Genomic DNA, 21,120 nt, shown 5'->3' on the forward strand with positions numbered 1-21,120 from the left:
ATGCACAGTGCTTGCTACAGCTATTGGTTGTTTCTTTTTTTTTTTCCTTCTCTTTCTACATGGGCTCTCTCACCCTGAGGACAAGCACTGGTGCTTGGCTGTTGGCTCTGACAGTGACAAGTAAGCTGTTAATCTGTTTGACAGATTCTGCTCTCATATATTCCAAGCAAGAACCTACGGAAGAAGTGATCTTCAAATCCAAAGTAATCACCTTCTGTAAAGAAACAGAGAACAGGGAAAAGTTGAGGAGTGATGCAAAATTACTTCAAATGATTGCCAGCTTCAGAAAGACTAAAGGGCAAAGCATAATCATTGCACCAGGCTTTGTGCTCACCAAGCAGCAGTCAGGTTCCTCCACAAAGGGGAATGCTTAACCGTGCCTGTGCGACCCGGGAGTCTGAGACGTATCTGAATACTCCTCCAAGGCCAGGGCAACATTTTGCCAACACCAGGGGCCGCTTTACAAGCTGTATCTGTTTGATTTTCTCTTATCACAAGGATAGTGCAGGGCAGCCTTTGAGATGAAAGCAAATCTTCATTTTTCACTGCTGCTAAAGAGCTTCACAGAGAGGATGTGCGAGGTATGAAATGCTAGATGATGGCACTAGGCCCTCAGAAAAGATGCTGGAGGGTTTTTTTCTAGAATGACACGAACTGGCTAAAGAGGTTATTGGCGTTAATTATCTTATCAGCATTACATCTTTTTCATTCAACTTACATCTTAAACAATTCATTTGAGCATAAACTATGTTCAAAGCACCATGTTAAGTACTGAGGATGAAACGGTAAGAAACAGTCCCTTCCTCATTGACCAGGAGAACTGTAAACAGTTGATCTTAAATCAGTGTGAGAGAGAGAATGAATGGTTTACTTCCCACTAACAAACCTATCAATAATATGAGAAAACACACTTCAGGAAGGTCAATCTAAGAAATATTTATTGCGAGGCCATTTACTGCAACACATCAGTTGGTATGCCAGGGAAAAGTAGGAGTCATTGGTTGTGTTACTTTGATTCTCATTGATGAGTTTCAAATTCAATTAATAATTGTAATAATATTAGTAAATGTTTAAGATATCTATTAGGTGTTTACAAATGTGCCAAACATGGTTCTGAGAAGTACTTTCTATTTTTTAACCCATTTAATGCACATAAGATATTTAAAGTACTATTACTATCTCAAGCTTTGTGGTGGTTGTGGTGGAGGAGGAGGAGGAGGAGGAGGAGGAGGAGGAAGAAGAAGAGGAAGAAGTGGGAGAAGGAAGAGGAAAAAGAAGAGATGGGGAATGAGGAAGAGGAGGAGGGGGAGGATGAGGAGGGGTGGAGGGGGAGGAGGGGGAGGAGGGGGAGGAGGGGGAGGGGGGGGAGGAGGGGAAGAGGGGGAGGAGAAGGAGGAAGGGGAGGGGAGGGAGGAGGGGGAAGGAGGGGGAGGAAGAAGTGGGAGAAGGAAGAGGAAAAAGAAGAGAAGAAGAGACAGGGGATGAGGAAAAGGAAGAGGAAGAAGAAGAGGAAGAGGGGGAGGAGGGGGAGGAGGGGGAGGAGGGGGAGGTAGGGGGAGGAGGGGGAGGAGGAAGGGGAGGAGGGGAGGAGGGGAGGAGGACGAGGAGGAGGGGGAGGAGGGGGAGGAGGAAGAGGAAGAGGAGGAGGGGGAAGAGGAGAAGACACACCAGAAGACCTTCATACAGGCTTGCCCATCAGCGAAATAGATGGTATTACACCCAGCTGCCCACTGGCCTCATTAGGCCAGAACCTGATTTGCTTTATACTCAATGTGACATTTATCCTTAGTAAGGCTCAAAAGCTCATTTGGTGGTTATTCATCACCAAATGAGCAGAAGTCACAGAAGAAGATGTGACCAATGAAGAAGATCCTTGGGTTTATTTTCATGGGAGGGAAGAGAGGGGATAAGGGAGGCAGAAGAGGAGGAAGGGGAGGACGAGAAGAAGAACCACTTCTGGTGAGTCTTCGTACTCAAGGTGAGCTCAGAAAAGGAGCTAGGGAAAAAAAATCAACTGAAGAAAACACAGGATCATGCAGTAACCAAACCTATAATTAAGAGAGTGACAGGGATAGACACAACGTCAAGTTGACCTCATCAAAAGAAACCCGTTTAAATTTTATTTCTTCTAAGGAGCCCCCAGACTCTTATGAACACTTGTTAATTTTTAGAACAGTAGGAGTAGGAGATGAGAGGATGAGGGTCACTTTTGGACACTGTGAATTTGAAGAGCCTGTGGAACATCCCGAAAGAGATGTACGCCAGGCAGTCAGATATGCGAGTCTAAGGTTAAAACAGAGGTCTGGCCTGACCCTAAATCTCCAGCCAAGATATTACACTGTCTCCCTCTGCTTTGGGGGCATATTTCTTCAGGAGACACAACAGGCTATTTTTCAGTTTGGATCACAAATTTCAAAGGTTTTAAAGTAAACTTTACTGAAAGATCTTGGCTGATTGTGACTAGTGTGCATTTGTGTGTTGGCACATCCCTCCCCTTGCCATGAGAATTATGGTCACCAGGGTGGGGGACTGCCACATATTTAAAACTCTTCTCTACCCCCAGCCTGAGAACGCGTAGTCAGTGGGTACTCCCTGCTTACCCCTGCCCCTCACCTGGTAAGCAATACAAACATGATTTATCTTGCCTGTTCTCCAGAGTGTGACAGAAAGAAAAGGTATTAGGAACTTGGCATGCCATTTGCCCAACTGTGCTAATTCCTGCTAGGATATATATTCCGTGGATGATCAAAAGATGGCCAGATTATATACTATATCAATACCTGAAAGGCCATCTGTTACAGTAGACTTTTCAAAGTACCATTCAGTACATACATTTCAACATGATTTAGTATTCAACTTTTTTAAAAATTGAGACTGAAAAAACAACAGTCACAGGGTGTCATATACTCAAGGTTCCTTTGGAGAATCTAAGGCAGCTCCAGCTCCTACACTAACAATCCAAATGACAGGAAAACTAAACCTGGAAATATGACACCCTCTCAACTTGGGTAACACCAGGGTTTTAGAATGGTTCCGGTGCTTTACTGATAAAAATCTACGTAAACTCTTAAGAAACCAAAAATCAACAGAGGTTATTTGTTAAATCAACGAGTATACTTGTTTATATATGAACTCAAGGCAAAGCTCTCATTTTGCCAGGCACCAGGGTCAGAGCAACTTGTTTGTCCCCTAATATCTAATCAGCTACCAAGTACTGTGCTTTATAATGTCCTTGTCTTTTTACTCCCATGGTCACCACCCTTGGCTAGATGCTACAGAGGACTGGTGAAAGTCAAGGAGAAAAGAAAAGGAATTATAAGTCATGAATTTGAGTGGGAAGAAAGAAATATTTTATTTTTGAGTTTTTATTTAAATTCCAGTTATTAACATACAGTGTAATATTAGTTGCAGATGTACAATGTAGTGATTCAACACTTCCATACAATGCCCAATGTTTATCACAGGTGCACTCCTGAATCCCCATCACCTATTTCACCCATCCCCCCACCCACCTCCCCTCTGGTAACCATCAGTTTGTTCTCTATAGTTCAGAGTCTGTTTCTTGGTTTGCCTCCCTCTCTTTTTATCCCCTATGCTCATTTATTTTGTTTCTTAAATTCCACATATCAGTGGATGGAGAGAGAGAGTATTATGCTAAGCAAAATAAGTGAGTCCGAGAAAGAAGTATTTTAAAAGAATAGATTTGAACTGGATGTGAAAATAATGTAGCACCTCACAGATAGGGACACTGCATTTCCTGAATAGACTTACTAAACTGTATCTCTTCTTTGAATTATACTTAGAAACTAAATTTATTAAAATATTAAATGTATCAATGGGATACCAAGCAAGGATAGAGACTAAAGTAATATTAAAATAGCAGTTAAGGACATAAAACAGTACTCCCAATTAACTGAGAAGAAGCCATCTAAATTAAAGGTTGAATAGGAATGACAAGAATAGACAGCCTGTATAAATGAGGTTATTTTGAAAGAAAAAGCTGGGGGAAACAAAGAGATGGTTTGTCACGCCTCACAGAAGTTGTGTGCACATGCATGTGTATGATGTATGAGAAAAAAGGAAATTCAAGGCCCTACACCATGAGGTCTGAGCCAATCTCTCCCCCCCTTTTCCTCCCACTACCCACCATGGGATCCTTTGCTCCCCCTGGTACTTCTCATCTCCTTACCTTCTTTCCCACCATAATCCCGAGTGTCCTCTAGTGCGATCCCCTTTCTGCATCTTAGTATCTTTAATGGTTCAGTCAAAGCTCCATGAACTCTCATTAGCCCTTCCTGACAAGCCCACCACAGTGTCTTCTCCTTCTTCTGCCCTCTTACAGTCACTGTCATTTTCTCAGTGAAAGAAATCTCAACAATATAAAGTAAAACAAAAGTTCCTTCACAAATATTTCAGTTGACAACTACTACTTTCTCTCCCTGCTGGTGCCTTCTTGAGTGTTTGTTAGTGTCTGATCCCCTCTGCAAGCAAGAAGTTCTTTAAGGCAGGGATGGTTTCTTTATGGATCTTTAAACCCTTCACAGCACAAGGCTATGCCAATGTGTGATCTGACAAACATCTAGTGATGCGAATAAGCAGTAGCATACTCTGTACAAAGGCAAATACCACACGAATTATGAGACTGTAGATTCTAACACACAAGATTAGAAGGGGAGACTTGACCGCAGTTGTCTTTTCACTCAGCACTTCTTATAAGGATACCAAGACTGAGGCTTGAGGTGAAGTGTGCAAGTAAATGGAAGAGGGAGCTTAAGTAAGCAAAACCAGACAAGGACCCTGGACAATACACTTCTCATGAGGTAAATGTAATAGAGACCAAGGAAAATCGACAACTGCTCAATAGCAGTCAGATATCAAAACATACCAGTATTTCCTTGAGCATCTTCTACCTTATTCGGCAAGGACGACAGAAAAGACGGCCTGGTGAAATGAGGGCCCTGAAGAGACGACTGCTGCTGCCGCTGCAGAGGCATGGTTTTGAGGACCAGCCTCCAGTCCACTTGGGTAATATCTGATCTTGAACGTGCATGCCCTGGCTTGAAAGTAGAGGTCTCATCCAGTAAGTCATTCACGGATCGAGGTCTGTCCCTCCGACGCTGACAGATGTTGAAAAAGTTAAAGGTTGACGCTTCTTTTTGTTCCATCCAGGAAAGGTTATCTGGGGCTGTCCCTTTCTGAACCACAAACTGTTCTTTGGCAGGGAAGACATTTTGAGCTTTGGTTTCTAGGAGCCTGCTCTTACAGTGGTCCCAAATCAGGCCCCCCTTGCCCAGGGAGGCAACATTTCTGATAGCACCATTATCTGTTATGGTACTTAGTACCTCATGCCCCACCAATTCGGGGACTTCCTGAATCCCATAAACCTCAGCTTGCTGCACAGCCTTTTCTAGCTTACTATCAAAAGTACTGAAGAAATCCTCAGTAACTTCCAAGGCTGGGCTGATATCATCCACTTCCAAGGCTTCCATGTCATAGACTCCAAGAGGCCTAAGGCTTCTACACTGCTTCAGGAAAGGGCTTCATGAATGTTCACCCAACAAAGAGAGGTGCTTCAGCAATAGAGTCCTGGAAACAACTGAAAAAAACCTTCATTCGACTGCCTAAAGCAGACCAAAACCAAGGGTAGTTGATGTTTTTTCGGTCATTAAAAGCATTTGCTAGCGGCTAATGGCCATTAGCAGAGGTATGGGGAGGCAAATGTTCCTTTGAGATTATTCTTCATTGAGATCTCTGAAAAGACAACAGGATGTGCTTGTCAAAGCAATGCCGCGCAATCCTTAATTTCCTGGAAGAAAAGAAAGAGCACAACATTGGCACATGGTTCACTGTATTCTATAGTACACGAATCTGCCCAGCTATTTCCTCATCTCTACATCTTTCTACGGTAGTCACGCCCAAAGTGGACAACACCTACACAGAGGCTCCACTGTCAAGAGCACACATCACTCCCGGCTTTGTGTCAGAACTTACACAGAGCAGGGTGGAACGTTTGATAAAGGGAATTAAGGCCAATAGCTTTCATTCAGACAGAAAAGCCTTTGAGCACAGTTGTGAAAAGTCTGTTCTGGCAAATCTCTGTGATATGTTGACCTAAAACAGGAAGCAATGAGGCTAAGAATTCTGTGTCTGGGCCTACGTCATAATTGGTCTAAATTCAAAAATGCATGAGTCCTTCCACAGACTTTGAAAGCTCTGATGGTGTATCAGGCTAAAAAATGCAAGGGGAATGGGTGCCTGGGTGGCTCAGCTGGTTGAGCATCTGACTGGAGCTCAGGTCACAGTCTTGTGGTTCGTGAGTTCCAGCCCCACATCAGGCTCACTGCTGTCAGCATGGCGCCTGCTTAGGATTCTCTGTCCTCTCTCTCTGCCCCTCCTTCTCTCTCCCTCTCAAAAATAAATAAACATTTTAAAAAAAGAACTTTCTAAAAAAGTGCAAGGGGTAAGGACAGAGGGAGGCTCCGCCCTTTTCTTAAACCCAAATGTTACTGTGTCTGTGCTTCCCAGGTGTGGATTATGTAATACCTAATGAATGCCTCTGGACTACAGAATTCCTCCACTCATCTTGAAAATAAGGCTCCAGGCTCAACTCCCTAAGGCTTTGAGGACTGGCCTAGGAGTACAGGTCCAGCCCCAGGGCTGGGCAGAAAATATTCTATGTGAGCATTAACTCATTCTCTGGGAAAGACTGGATCTCCAAGGTCAGGCCAAATTAGCACAGACCTTGACAGAGATGCTGTCCAATGTGGTAGACATTAGCCATAGATGGCTATTTCAATTTCAATTCATAATAAAAATCAAGTAAAGTTTTTCAGTTGTACTATCACATCTCATGTGCTCAATAGTCACATACACCTTTGTATTTGTACCAAAGAAATGAATGAAGAAACAAAACAACTACGCAAGGGTTTTTTGCCCTTAACTACTTACAAGTAGGTAAAATTGGGCAATTAGCAATACCTCTGCATGTTGCTGCAAAGGTTCATAGATGTGCTTTTTTTGTTTAAAACTGCACAATTTTGTGGTTAATTAAAATCATTTTTAGCACTTAGGTCTTTAAACCATTACATTTCGGGGCGCCTGTGTGGCGCAGTCGGTTAAGCGTCCGACTTCAGCCAGGTCATGATCTCGCGGTCCGTGAGTTCGAGCCCCGCGTCAGGCTCTGGGCTGATGGCTCAGAGCCTGGAGCCTGGTTCCAATTCTGTGTCTCACTCTCTCTCTGCCCCTCCCCCGTTCATGCTCTGTCTCTCTCTGTCCCAAACAATAAAATAAATAAACATTGAAAAAAAAAAACCATTTAAATCAACAGCACCAATCTACATTGCTTAATGTATGTAAATTAAACTAGTATATAGAGCCCTTTATTTTAAAATGTGTCAAGAGGTTTGTAGTTCACAAGAACTCTGGTTAACCTCCTGTAAAGTGATAATGACTATGAATTTGTCTCTATTTTACATTTTGATACGTAATTATGTTAGCCCTCATGAAGCCAGGCAATGATTGACTTTTAGAGATAAACATCAGTTATAATATTTTTCTAGTTGCAAACAGGGTTTCTTTTCCTGTGTTTACAGTTAAGCCTTGAGTCTCTTGAATTGTGCAACAGGGTTTCACCACTTCTGTAATTTTGAAAAATGGGACTTTTCAGTTTCATCTTCTACACCAGAGGCTATGAAAAAGAAATACATTATAAATTTTAAAACATTCAGTTCTTTACTAAAATTACAGATGAACTTAATAAAATATATTAAAAAAAAAAAAAAAAAGCAAAGGATGGCTCAGTCGGTTAGGCCTCCGGCTCAGGTCATGATCTTGTGGTTCGTGACTTTGAGCCCCACATCAGGCTTGCTGCTGTCAGCCTGTCAGTGCCAAGCCCGCTTCAGATCCTCTGTTCCCCTTCTCCCTGCCCTTCCCCCGCTTGCACGCTCCCAATAAATAAATAAATATTTTACATAAAAAGGCCCAAAATGGAGTCACTTGGCGGAGCCCAAGAGACATCAGCAAATCAAGACTTAATATCTAACCTTATTGCACATTCAGCCTCTTCCAGGAATGTAACCTTTAACCAGTCAATCTGGAATTACCAGATCAGCACTAGTGAGGTTATCTGCCTAATAGATCCCTGCCCTTCCCCTAAAGAAAGGTGACCTTGCTTGAAACAAGCCACTCTTTGTTAGAAACTTTAGTTTTCCCACCCCTTCTACCTATAAAAGCTTTCTATTTTGTAAAGCTTTCTAATTACAACATGGGATGTCACCTGATTCATGAATTATTGAATACAGCCAAATTGATCTTCAAGTTTACTCTGTCAAATTTTGCTTTTTTAACATAAGTTTCCCATTTAATAAAAGATGCACCAAGGTACAAAGCAGGTAGTTATTCGACTAAGATTATATTATGCATATCCCTTTTCTTACCCAGTGCTTAAAATTCAGTCTTTAATCATAATAGAAAGAGAGTAAATGCCTTCAAAGCGATTCTTTCTTTCTCTTTCTTTCTTTCTTTCTTTCTTTCTTTCTTTCTTTCTTTCTTTCAAGTCAAAATATCTGGAAATACACTCTTTGTGCTACCTGTTTAGGTATTCATAGGCTGGTTAGCAGCATGTAACCATTGGTGGCCATCACAGCTAGCTTGTAGAACACTTCTACCCCACACATTGTAAAACCATAGACTGCTAGACAAAGAAGGGAACTTTGAAGTCATCCTTCCAACCCCAATCTTTCACAGAAGGGGACACTGCAGCCGAGACATCATGAAATCACATGGACACCTTTGTATGCATTAGGAAAGTCTTCAAAAGAAGGTGTCCTGAGTTGAGCTTAGAAAACTTAGAAGGTATTTGCCTGGATGGCTAGGAAGAAATTAGAAAGCATAAATTACATTTTGATTAGCAAGGGATTTTCAAGTTTATTAAGTGACTTTCCATAGGCAGTGTGGTGAGCAATATAGTGGAAAGGGTCTGAACTAGAGTCAGCTCCGGGCTCAGATCCCAGTTGTCTCATATTAGCTATGTGATGTGGGGCAAGATTTCCCTGACCCACACCCACTCCACCCCAAGTCCTTCTCTAGGCTAACCTGTTCTTCCTACTCTAGGAATTTTGATTTTCACTATTTAATGCTTTCCATAGCCTCTGTTTGGAACTTATGCAGCTACTCCCTTTCCTTTCTGATGGAAATATGCATTTACCCTTCTACTCTTCTCTATGGGACCCAGCACTCTCATGCCACTTTTTCTGTTCTTCCTCCACTCAGTCACACAGGCCTTTCAGTCCCTCCTTAGAGGTTTACCTTGTTGACCTCCAGGCCCATCCACAAAGCTGTTCTCATTGCTGGACAGGCTATTCCCTCCCTCTCTCTTTTGCACCTACCTAATGCCAAATTATCCTTCAACCTAACATCAAGTGACAGACCTGTATTCTCTAAAGATGGACACAACAAATTCTGTCCCATATGATTATCTGCAATGAGACCTTGTTACTCCCCCCTCAAGAACTGACTTTATTCTTCCACTCCCTGCATCTGGGCAGGACTTGATCAACAGAGGGTGCAGAAATGATGCTCTGCCCTTTTGAGGTATAGACCTTACCCAGCCTGGCAGCTTCCTATCTCTTGGAGCTCTAAGTTGATACCTAGGAAATAAGGCTATCCATTAGAGAGGTCACATGTTGTATCAGGGAGGCAACAGGCATGTGAGTGGAGAAGCCATCTTGGGTGACAGCCTAGTTAAGCCTGCAGAGGATTCCAGCCCCAGTCAGTGTCTAACTGCAACTCATAAGAGATCCCAAGTGAGAACCATCCAGCTAAGCCTAGTTAACCCAGAACTGTGAGAGATAATAAATTATTGTAAGGCACTAAGCTTGGGAGCATTTTGCCACACAGCAACCAATAATCAGGACTTGTCACTTCCTCAGGGAAGCACTCTCCAGTGTCCCAGACTAGGTTAAGTGTCCTTAAGTTTCCAAGGCATTTGCATGTCTGTGAGTTATACACTTCACAGTCATAATTACCAGTTTCAATGTCAATAGTCTGTCTTAGACAGCAGCTGTGTCTATTTTGCTCACCCTTGGACCTCCAGAACACAGTTGCAATTTAATAAATCTTTGTTAAGTAAACTAGTGAATTATTTTTGAGTGGTTATCTTTAAGACCATTGACATTGTTTTCTTTTCCTCTTCTTCTTTTGTTGTCAGTACCTCTGACTTAACACCTCTTACCACATAACTATCTCCAGCAATAAACAGTAAAGATAGCTGCTGCTTTAACAGTAGTAAAAAAAAAAAAAAAAAAAAAAAAAAACAAACAATAATTACTCTTTTGTGTAATAAATGAATTGACAGACCAATGTGAGAGATCCAGCCCTTTGCCTGTATTTGCATAGTACAAATTAAGCAATTAAAAAGAGTTACAGAGAGTTGCAGTAACTTATTTATTCCATATTTACTGAAGGAGCTACTGAGTCCTAAGCAAAGGTGATACTACAGTGAACAAAACAGATATAAATCCTGCCCTCGTGGAACTTACATTCTAGTGGAGCTCTTACCATATGTCAGGCATAGCTCTAAATGCTTTCCGTGTCTCATGTGTAAGGTGTGGCTAAGAAGGCCTCCTGAGAAGGAGATACATTCCTCCATACTCTGTGTTGGTCCAACCCATCCCATCCCAAATCCGAGCCATCTGTGAAGTCTTTCCTAAGGACTCAGTCCTTTCAGATCTCATCCTTCCCGAAATGTCTAACCCATTACTGAACAAGTCAACTTTGTAAACCATCTTTTTCATCTCAATTAAACTATGAACTTCTTGAGGGCAAGCCCCATATCCACACCTGTCTCCCTGTTCCCCCAAAGCCAGAAAGGTCTTCCTGCCTCTTGCCTTCCTCCCTCCAATGCAGTCTCCACATCACTTCTCTTAACCCTTCACAGTCTCCCCAGTAGAAGAAGGGTCAGTAAACATTTTCTGTAACGAGTTAAGATAACAGGGGCCCTTGGGTGGCTCAGTTGGTTAAGCATCCGACTCTTGACTGTGGCTTAGGTTGTGATCTCACAGTAGTGAGATCAAGCCTTACATTGGGTCCTGCGCTAAGCTTGGAGCTTGCTTGGGATTCTCTCTTTCTCGCTGTCTCTCTCTCCCTCTCTCTCTTTTCCTTCCCTGCTCACTCATGTACACTCTCTCTCTCAAAATAAATAAACACTTTTAAACAATGTTAAGTTAATAAATAGCTTTGGCTTTATGGTCCAAACAGCCAGCTTTGTGACCACTCAACCCTACCACTGTCATGCAGGAGGAAGCCATTGACGATATGGAAATGGGTGGGCCTGTCTGTGTCTAATAAAACTTTACTTACAAAACAGGCTGATAAACAGAATGTAGTATATGCATACAACAGAATATAATTCAGCCTTAAAAAGGAAGGAAATCCTGTCATATGCTCTAATATGAATGAACTTTGAGGACATCATGCTAAGTAAAGTAGGCCAGTCACAAAAAGACAAATACCACATGATCCACTGGATATGAGGAATCTAAAGTAGTCCAATTCATAGAAACAGAAAGTAGAATGGTGGTTTACCAGGTGTTTGGGGATACAGGAAAGAAGGCAGGTGGTGCTGAACGGGTATGGATTTTCAGATTTGCAAGATGAAAAAGTTCTAGAGACTGTTTCAAAGCAATGTGAATACATTTAACACTACTGACACACAGTCAGTTGAGCGTCTGACTCTTGATTTCAGGTCATGATCCCAGGGTCTTGGGATCAAGCCCCGAGCTGGGGCTGAGCATGGAGCCTGCTTAGAATTATCTCTCTCTCTCCCTCTGCCCCACTCCCTCCCCCCACCTTCTAAAAAAGTTAAAATAAAGAAATAAAAACCCTACTGACACATCAAAATGTGAAGATGGTAAATTTTATGTGTGTGTGTGTGCGTGTTTTTTTTTTTTTTTTTTACCACAACTCAGAACAAAACAAAATACAAAAAACAAAACCAAAAAAGCCCAAGCAGGCAGAGCATCAGATTTTCTTGTGGGTAGTAGTTGCCCTGAAGACTCAGTCCAACAGAGGAACTGCGGCTCTGCCAATTACCTGCAATGGGACTTCAGCAAGTTACTAACCTCCTTAATTTCAGTTTTCTCATGAGCAAAATCAGCAAGTTAATAATACCTCTCTCTCAGGACAGTTGAGAGAATTAAATAAGTCAATACATGGCATGGTTCTTGGCCCACATCACAATGGCCTAGAAGCCCCTACCTCAGTCTGCTCTGTCATCTCTCCTCCATGACTTCACACCTTCCCTACCGCCACCCTCCTTTCCATCCAGCCATACCGGCCTCCGTGCTGATTCTCAAACCCGTGGGCATGTTCTCACCTCAGGGTCTTTGCATTGGCTGTTCACTCAGAACCAACATGACCTTGAAGTAATTGTTCACGGCACCTTTTCAATGAGGCCTACCCTGACCATCCTATTTAAAATTATAGCAGATATCTGGGGCACCTGGGTGGCTCAGTCGGTTAAGCATCTGACTTCAGCTCAGGTCATGATCTTGCGGTCCGTGGGTTCGAGCCCCGCGTCGGGCTCTGTGCTGACAGCCTGGAGCCTGCTTCAGATTCTGTGTCTCCCTCTCTCTCTGCCCCTATCCTGCTCATGCTCTGTCTCTCTCTGTCTCCAAAATAAATAAAAAAAAACATTTAAAAAATTTTTTAGATTATAGCAGATATCTCTGCCCTGGACTTTTGATTCCTCTTACTCTGTATTTTTAAAAAATAAACTCATAGTTTTAAAACAATTTTAAATTTATAAATTTATAAAAATGAGAGAGAGAGCAAGCAGGGAAGGGGCAGAGAGAGAGGGAGAGAGAGAATCTCAAGCAGACTCCAAGCTCTTAGCGTTCTTGGAGCAGAGCCCAACTCGGGGCTCAATCTCATGAACTGTGAGATCATGACCTGAGCCAAAATCAAAAGGTGGACGCTCAACCTACTGAGCCCCTACATTTACAAAATTATTACAATGATAGTACAGTGAGTACCAGCATACCCTACACCCAGTTTCCTCCATGTGACATTCTGCATTAGGATGGTACATTTCTCACAATTAATGAACCATTAATGGTCCAATAATGATACATTATTATTAACTGAAGTTCACACATACTGGGATTTCCTCAATTTTTCCTAATATCCTTTTCTGTTCCAGGATTCTATACAGGATATCACAGCATATTTAGTCATCATGTCTCTTTAACCTCCTCTTGGCTATGAGTTTCTCAGTCTACTTGTTTTTGATGACCTTGACAGTTTTGAAGAGCACTGGCAAGATATTTTATAGATTATCCCTCAACTGGGATTGGTTTGATGTTTTTCTCATGATTAGACTAGAGCTATGTGTTTTTGGGAGAAAACCCACAAAGGTGAAGTGTCATTCTCAAAGGCAGATACTATCAACATGACTTACCACTGTTTATGTTAACCTTGATCACCTGGCTTGACCTTTTTTCTTTATGTAGTTACTATCTTCTAACACACCACTTAATGATCTTATTTACTTAATGTTTAGTGTTTCTCTCTCCCTAATAAAGTATTAGCTCCCCAAGGGCAGGAATTTATGCTCGCTTTGTTCACTAAGGTATCCCAAGTGCATAAAATAGTGTCTGACATATTTAAAAAAAAAAAACAAAAGGCACTAACTATTCATGTGTTGAATGAATGCACTGTTACTCCTTTGTGCGATGTTCATGGGCCTTCGTGACTACCCACCTCTCCAATTTGTAGATGCTAACCAGCATCCCCCTTACTGCTTTACTCCTCCCTGCTTTGCTCCAAGGTAGGGAGCCTTTCCCAATTGCTCAGGCTCTCTCGCAGCACACTGGGTTTGCCATATCGCACTGAAATGACCAACAATCTCTATCCCATGTATCCCACTCTACACTTGAAGCGACTGGACACCAGGCAAGGTGCTTACTTACCCTCCTGTATAATCTGTGTCTTCATCCTCTGGGGCTCCATTTTGCAACCTCATTCTTTTTGGAACTTCGTCTTTTCCCTAGGATATACAGGCCTCAAATTCACTACAACACAAGCAGCTAATGCCAAATTTAGTCTCTATAAGTAAATACCTTTCCCTAGCATGCTTCATTTAGTTTTGAAATTAATTAAAAATAACAACATATTCAGACAGGTCAAAATATGCAGATTATGTTCCCCTGACAAAGTGAACCAAATAAATTGAGTGTGTAGGTGCAGTGTGGTTTACCTCAGCACAAAACTGGAAATTAGGAGCTAATTAGAACTGTGTTCTAAATCTGGCTCAACCACACACACACACACACACACACACACACACACACACACACACACGTGCTGGGTGGCCTCCAGCAAATCGTTTAACCACTGAGTGCTTTACTCAGCTACCTGCATGCAACAAAGTTGCTAACATCAAATTGCTAAGCCTGTGGATCACTCACTAGGTATCTGTTCCAACATGCCTTTAAAAAATGTAAACTATATAATTATGGAGCACTCCACTGGACCTCACCCACTCAACAACCACATGTTCCTGGTCTATACCTTCAAAGATGCGTCAGCCCAACAATGGCAAAGTCAGCAACCAACTACTTACAATACACTACTTTTCAGCCAAATTCAATGATCTATAGATATTTTATCTTATTTTACATAAAATGCCCTTTCTGTAAAAAGGGTTATTTCTCCTATTTAAAAGATTGAGAAACTGAAGTCCATTCGTCAGTGTGGTAAGAAAAGCTCAACCCAAAGAATCCCTTGCACACATCACAATGTAACAGGATGGAGAAATCAGTGTGTTGCTATCTTCTAACAAGGAAGTCTGCTGTTTACATGCTCATTAAGCCGGGCTAATTAACAGGATGAATAAGTCAGTCCTCCCACACTGAGGCAGAAGCAGATATGAGCAATAATACCAGCCCAGCCCACACAAAGATGCCATATTCTCCAAAGCTGGATGGTAAAAGTGCTGACTTCCTCCCACTTGACTAAATGGCCCGTAATCAGAATTTAATGAGCGCTGAGAGGGTGTCTGAGGCTAGGTAGTTTTAGAAACAGCTGGACTATGGAGAAAAATGCAATGCTGAAGACACCTAGGGTAAACGGTTTCTGCCAATCTATTTTCAAACGTGAGAACGAAGAGGGATTACAAGGATGGTCAGCACATGTGGCTCTTCCGTGTTCTTCACTTTGGTTCGGGTTGTAGCTGACGGAAAATTTTCTAAGTTATATAATGTAAAGAATCCACCACACAGAGGATCTGACCCTAGTAAGGCGACCTTTCTGGACCATAAGGCTATAAGAGATAATGGTTTTTCATGGTGATTTGACATACAGATGATGTAGGCGTGTGGATGGAGCAGAGGCGAGCCACCAACAGCAGACGAGGAAATAGTGCCAGTGTGGACCTCGTAAGGAGTTCAGAGGTCTTTCAGAGGAGAAGGACACCTAGAAACACAGATGGAATCCCATTTTCATAGGCCTAGAAGGAACATTAAATGGCTACATTGTCTATAAGTTTTAATAAATGAGAAGTCTATTGCTATGTAACACATCAGGAGAAAAACATTAAGAAGATAATTTGTATAGTGTTTTCCCAGTTCTAAAAGCAATAAATATTCATAGAAACTGGAAAATATGGACAGATATGGAAAAGAAAATAAAAATCAGTCATGGTCTCCTAACTCAGGGAAAATAAATCAATAGGTGTGTTGTGTCCAGTATTTAACTGGAATCAGATTATATATATAATTTGGGCACACTGTCTGTTTATACGCATGCTCAAAAAGCAAATAACACTAACCTTGAAAAAACCAAGCAACGTCCCCAGGTGTGCTGTGCCCACTTACACCTCACAAGCTGGCACGAGGGCCCACTTGATTGAACCTCCCATCGACAGCTCTCCGGAGACTTCCTCCATACACAACCACTAGTGTTCCTCCAAGTCCCGGTCCTCCTTGATGCTGTTAACCAGCCCCTCCTCAAACATCCCCGGTGCTTCACAGGCACCACACATCGACTTTTCCTCTCATTTCTATCCTCTCATTCTCAGTCTCCATCTTCCTCCCTTCCTCACCAGTCTCCTCACCAAATGTGGGCATTGCCTGAGCTCTCTTCTCCAACTACAGCTACATATGCTTCTGGGCTCAATTTCTCCACACTTGTGGCTTCAATAATTACTTCTATGTTTATGCCTTCCAAATGTCCGTTGTCAAGTCTCAATCTCAGGCCTAATCTCTGGTCCCAGGTTCCCAACTATTCATAGGACTTTTCTACCTGGCTTATCTCATGACAAAATTAAGCTCAATCTGTCTAAAACCACAGTCAGTTACTCATTCAATAGATTTTTGGTGAACGCTCACCACGGGCTGGCCACTGTTCTAGGCACTGGGGAGACAGTAGCAAATAGATCCTTCAATGAAGCTTCTGCCGACAAGGTCCACCTTGCTCACCTGACGCTCTAAACCTTGCACAATCTTGGCCTGGCTTGCCTGCCCTGCTGCCCGCTTCTCTTCCAGAATATATTCGTTTCCTCCAAACTGCAATGCTACAGCTCAAAGTTTATGTTTTCCCAGCTTCAAAATGTTGGTTAACACAGCTATCTCTAAGGTACCCTCTCCCCACCTCTACCTGTGAAATTCTTTCCACTCTACAAGCTCAAATCCTGATCCTAAAACTGTCTGCTCTTTAATTTAAAGGTCCACAGAATCTCTTGGTACTACCCCAACAACATATACATTGCATGCTGCCTGTTCTTTCTGAAATAATGACAAAGACAATTATAATTTCTCAAAAGCCTATATTGTGCCAGGTACATTGCCTGTATGTATCACAATGTGTAATGGGAGTATTATTATCCCCATTTTACAGACAGAATGTGAAGGCTCAAAGATAAACAATTTGCCTGAGGGTCAGACACCTACCCTGCTGGACCTACAGAAACTTCAGATTGGTGATTCTAACCTATTTCATTTTCATAACCCCCACTGGGCCTAGAACTATGGCTAGTACACAATGGGTGCTCAGTAAATATTTGCTGAATGAAAAACTGAATAAAGAGTAGGTTTTCAAAGCACTGACGTCTATCAATATAAATACCACTCTGGTTTTCCGGCAAAAGTACATTTAAATTCATTATAAGCTCATTTAAGTAAAATCTAACAAAATGTATGTTGATTTGAGCTTCAAAATTTTTTCTTGGTGGAGAAAGCTTCTAAGCTGTAGGAACCAGGTTTAAAAATAACATGGCAAAGGTCAGGCAGCCAAGACCTCACTCAGACATTTTATAGGAACAAAAGCACCTATGCAGCGCTAGGAATTGTTTTGTGAACCACTCCAAATCAGTAGTTGGGCTGGTCTCATTTCCCATTGACTTAGAGCTCAAGCTCTTTCTAATACCAGTAAAGAGATGTTCCCTTTGAAATACACCCAATCAATTTAAAGCACTTTTCAGTACATGTTTGCTGCTTGCAAAATCATTGAGACATTTAATGCCCCGAGATGTTTTCCCAGAAACCAAACTAAATATAAGCATGGCATTTCAAATCTCAGATTGCTCTGCTGCTGGAGGCAGTAATGTTATTATGCCCTGATGTCAACCACTGGATTGGAAAGCCAAGGTTCCTGATTGGGAATCCCATTTCATAAAACCACCAGAGTTCCAATATGTCCCACTTTTAGAAACCAAACAGACATAAACTTCAGTTATGTAAGTGTCAGTGTCTGAAAATGCAGACTCAATGTTTTCCACTTCCCTTTACCTCCATGGTAAGGACTAGAGATTAAAAAACAAACAAAATACCCTCAAATTATCTAAGACTGAGACGAAGAAAGCAAAAACTTCCATCATAAAAAACCACATCTGGCTACAGTCAGCCTCCAGCTGCAACAGGGAATAACTGACTAGAATCCATGTAGATGCCATCCGAGCCAAGCCAGCTGGCATAAGTTGAATACGTGACAGACCACAACAATGAATGTAACAACCACCAGGGAGATACACTGAGACCCAGATATGTAAGACACCCAAAAGGAACTAAGAAAGTAGCTTCAAAGATGTTATCAACTCATATCACGATTTGGCTTACTGAGAATAATATTTTTCATATGCATGGTTTAGAGTATAGTTTATAAAGTGTTTGATAAGCTTCTTGATAAAAACCAATAGTAAACAGAGAGAGGTAAGTAAAGTAGCAGGATTGTTTTAAAGATGATTAAAGAGAAACCAAGATGACTCATCTAGTGTCAGCTGAAGGCCCTATGGGGAACAAAAAGAGGCTCCTGGAATCCCTGTCTAATTGCTGGGCCAACCAAATTCAATTGCCTTTTAAGTCACCTTAAATTGCTCAGGGGCACAGATGTTAGAAGGACCATAAACTGTAAGTAGGTTAAATCCAACAATGAGCCACCCAGTTTTGAATTTGTTCAATGGGACAGAGGTGTGGCAAAGAGGACACAAACTTCCAAAACCACAAAGGGTTAATGTCCAGGCACTGACTTCTAAACTGAATGACTACAAGCAAGTCAGGCTGACTCAGGACTTCTGGGCCCTCCTTATCTGCAAAATGGAAATCCTGCCAATGCCTGCCCCCAACTACCTTAGAAAATTGTAAAGCACAAATGCAGTTAATATATGTAAAAGCTCTTTATAAAACCTAAAGCAATTACTATTCCTATTAGAAACTAGCTGATTTCTAACCACACAACCATTTATACTCAACAAGCATTTACAAGCATGGACCAAGTACCCAAACACTAGAGGCTGAGGACACAAAACCACGGCTTCTGTCCTAAAAGAGCTTAATAGCTAGTGGGGAAACAACATAAAACCAAGTGTAAACAGTGCGTTAACAGAAGTATCCAAAAGGTGTTACAGGAACATAAATAAGGAATCGTTAATAATCAAGAGATAATAAAAAGTCTTAATGACCAAACACAATTAAATGTCTTAACAGTCTACAAAGAGATGACTTCAGCTGGAAGAAACCAAAGACAAAGGAAACAAACACACAAAATCAATCATACCTGCTCTAGAAATGCTGTTATGTCTGGCATGAAGCTGTCAACCTATGGTAAGAGCTTCAAAGGTTCCAAAGAATCAGTTCAAAGTAAATGAATAATCTCACAAATGGAAGGCACGAATGCAGGGCTTCACAAAGCTGCCCAAGTCTTTCTGACCCACAGAGACATCTCTGGCCAATAGAAGACCTCGGCTACATGACTGGGATGTCATGAGAAATGAATAAATGCCTCACTTCCTGTTGACTTCAATTCCTTAGGTCACTGCAGCTGATTAGCAGAAGGGAAAATACTTACAACTTTAACCTTCAAAACAATAATCAGCTTATGGGTTAGTACATATTCACAAAACCAGCTCCTATGGGTACTTAGGGTGAATGTACAGTGAAGTAATTAACTGTTGTTGTTTTTGTTGTTGTTGTTTTCTTTATCAGCTACAATTGAACCTGTTAAAAAGTGAGCCTGGGTCTTTGTTAAAGGCATCTAGAGGGGCTCCTGGGTGGCTCAGTCGGTTGAGCGTCCAACTTCAGCCCAGGTCAATGATCTCATGGTCCAACTTCAGCCCAGGTCATGATCTCATGGTCCAACTTCAGCCCAGGTCATGATCTCATGGTCCGTGGGTTTGAGCCCCGCGTCGGGCTCTGTGCTGACAGCTCGGAGCCCGGAGCCTGTTTCAGATTCTGTGTCTCCCTCTCTCTCTGACCCTCCCCTGTTCATGCTGTGTCTCTCTCTGTCTCAAAAATAAATAAACATTAAAAAAAAAAAAAGGCATCTAGAGAGTATCAGACCCATGATAAGGTCTAAGCAAAAGGTGATTCACTTCTTATTTGAAAGGACAGACACTCAGTGGTGATCAATGGCATCCATGGCTCCTCCTTCTCTTTTCAACTTAATCTGTGACCACAAACTTGACTACCAAGCGGCCTCTTACCAATTCTGTCAGGAAACAAGCAAGGCTAGCAAAGGCAGACAAAACAGTCTTTGACCTTCAAAGATAAGGACAAGGTAAGGTAAAATAACAGGATGAGTCTTTGTTATTTTGCTAAATACAACATGAAGGTCAGAAACAATCTCTGTCCATCATACAGGACAAAGGAAAAGTTTACAAAGTATGAAGGAAAAAAACAGCAGGAACTACATTTTCATCTCTAGTTCTGGATTTAAATTTCTTTTATTATGGACTGTTATCATTAGCATGGAATGGAGTTTTAGAAAACAATTCTGCAGCACGTACTCATTTTGAAGCTCTCATTGGTCCATATTCCTTTAGCTCTTTTGACATTAAGATGACAGGCATATGATAACTGGGACTCAAAGAAATGCCTGTTGTCCAAGACCACCACTACTATACTAAATTCACTAAAAATGTACTGCAAAGGACTCATTCAGTGTGGATGGACACATGGTAAATGTGGAATGATGTATTTAATAAAATGTTTAAAAACAAAATAAAGAGTTTTTATAATTCCTAAGCCAATACCAAGATTAAGAAGTCATAGCTATTATTTTTCGGTAGTTGCTAAAGGGTTAGGGTTAGGGTTCGTTAAGCCCTTTATCTGCATCATCTTGTTAAATTCTCACAACTCTATCAGAGTGCTGCTATTATGATTACCACTTTACAGAAAAGGAAATTCAGATTTAGTTTTGTATTATTTTTTGTAATGTTTATTCATTTTTGAGAGAGAGACACAGAGTGTGAGTGGGAGAGGAGCAGAGAGAGACACAGAACTTGAAGCAGGCTCCAGGCTCCGAGCTATCAGCACAGAGCCTGATGCAGGGCTCGAACTCATGTACTGTGAGATCATGACCTGCGCCGAAGTCAGACGCTCAACTGACTGAGCCACCCAGGTGCCCCAAAAGGAAATTCAAAAGAGATGAAGTTATGTGTCCAAAGTAATATTGCCAGTGGGTGGAAAAAAGACTCTAAAATGCACACACAGTCCTGGAAGGCATTTAATAGCAAATTAATTACCCTGAAATAATATAGCTAAAATTTTACAGACATTGGGCTTTGAATTGTAGTGTCAAACCTCAGCAACTTTAAATTATTTATTATTAATAACTAAAATAATTATTTAA

General features: G+C 41.6%; 1 protein-coding gene across 10 annotated transcripts in view; it reads right to left on the reverse strand.

The window, feature by feature from the left end:
* The window catches only part of PLEKHM3 (pleckstrin homology domain containing M3), a 200,404-nt gene that overhangs the window by 171,106 nt on the left and 8,178 nt on the right, over positions 1-21,120 (reverse strand). For 7 of the 10 annotated variants that reach the window (XM_030324421.1, XM_030324430.1, XM_030324425.1 and 4 more), the window contains exons 2-3: positions 13,968-14,044; positions 4,886-5,806 (exon numbers count right to left, since the gene is read on the reverse strand). In XM_030324421.1, coding sequence (XP_030180281.1) covers positions 4,886-5,489 — 604 coding nt within the window. In that variant the 5' untranslated portion in view covers positions 5,490-5,806; positions 13,968-14,044. Of the gene's footprint in view, positions 1-4,885; positions 5,807-13,967; positions 14,045-19,047; positions 19,252-21,120 lie in introns of those variants that run through there. The other 3 variants (XM_030324423.1, XM_030324424.1, XM_030324422.1) reach the window with 3 other exon arrangements.

This window comes from Lynx canadensis, chromosome C1 (genome assembly GCF_007474595.2).
Source record: "Lynx canadensis isolate LIC74 chromosome C1, mLynCan4.pri.v2, whole genome shotgun sequence".
Taxonomy (NCBI): Eukaryota; Metazoa; Chordata; class Mammalia; order Carnivora; family Felidae; genus Lynx; species Lynx canadensis.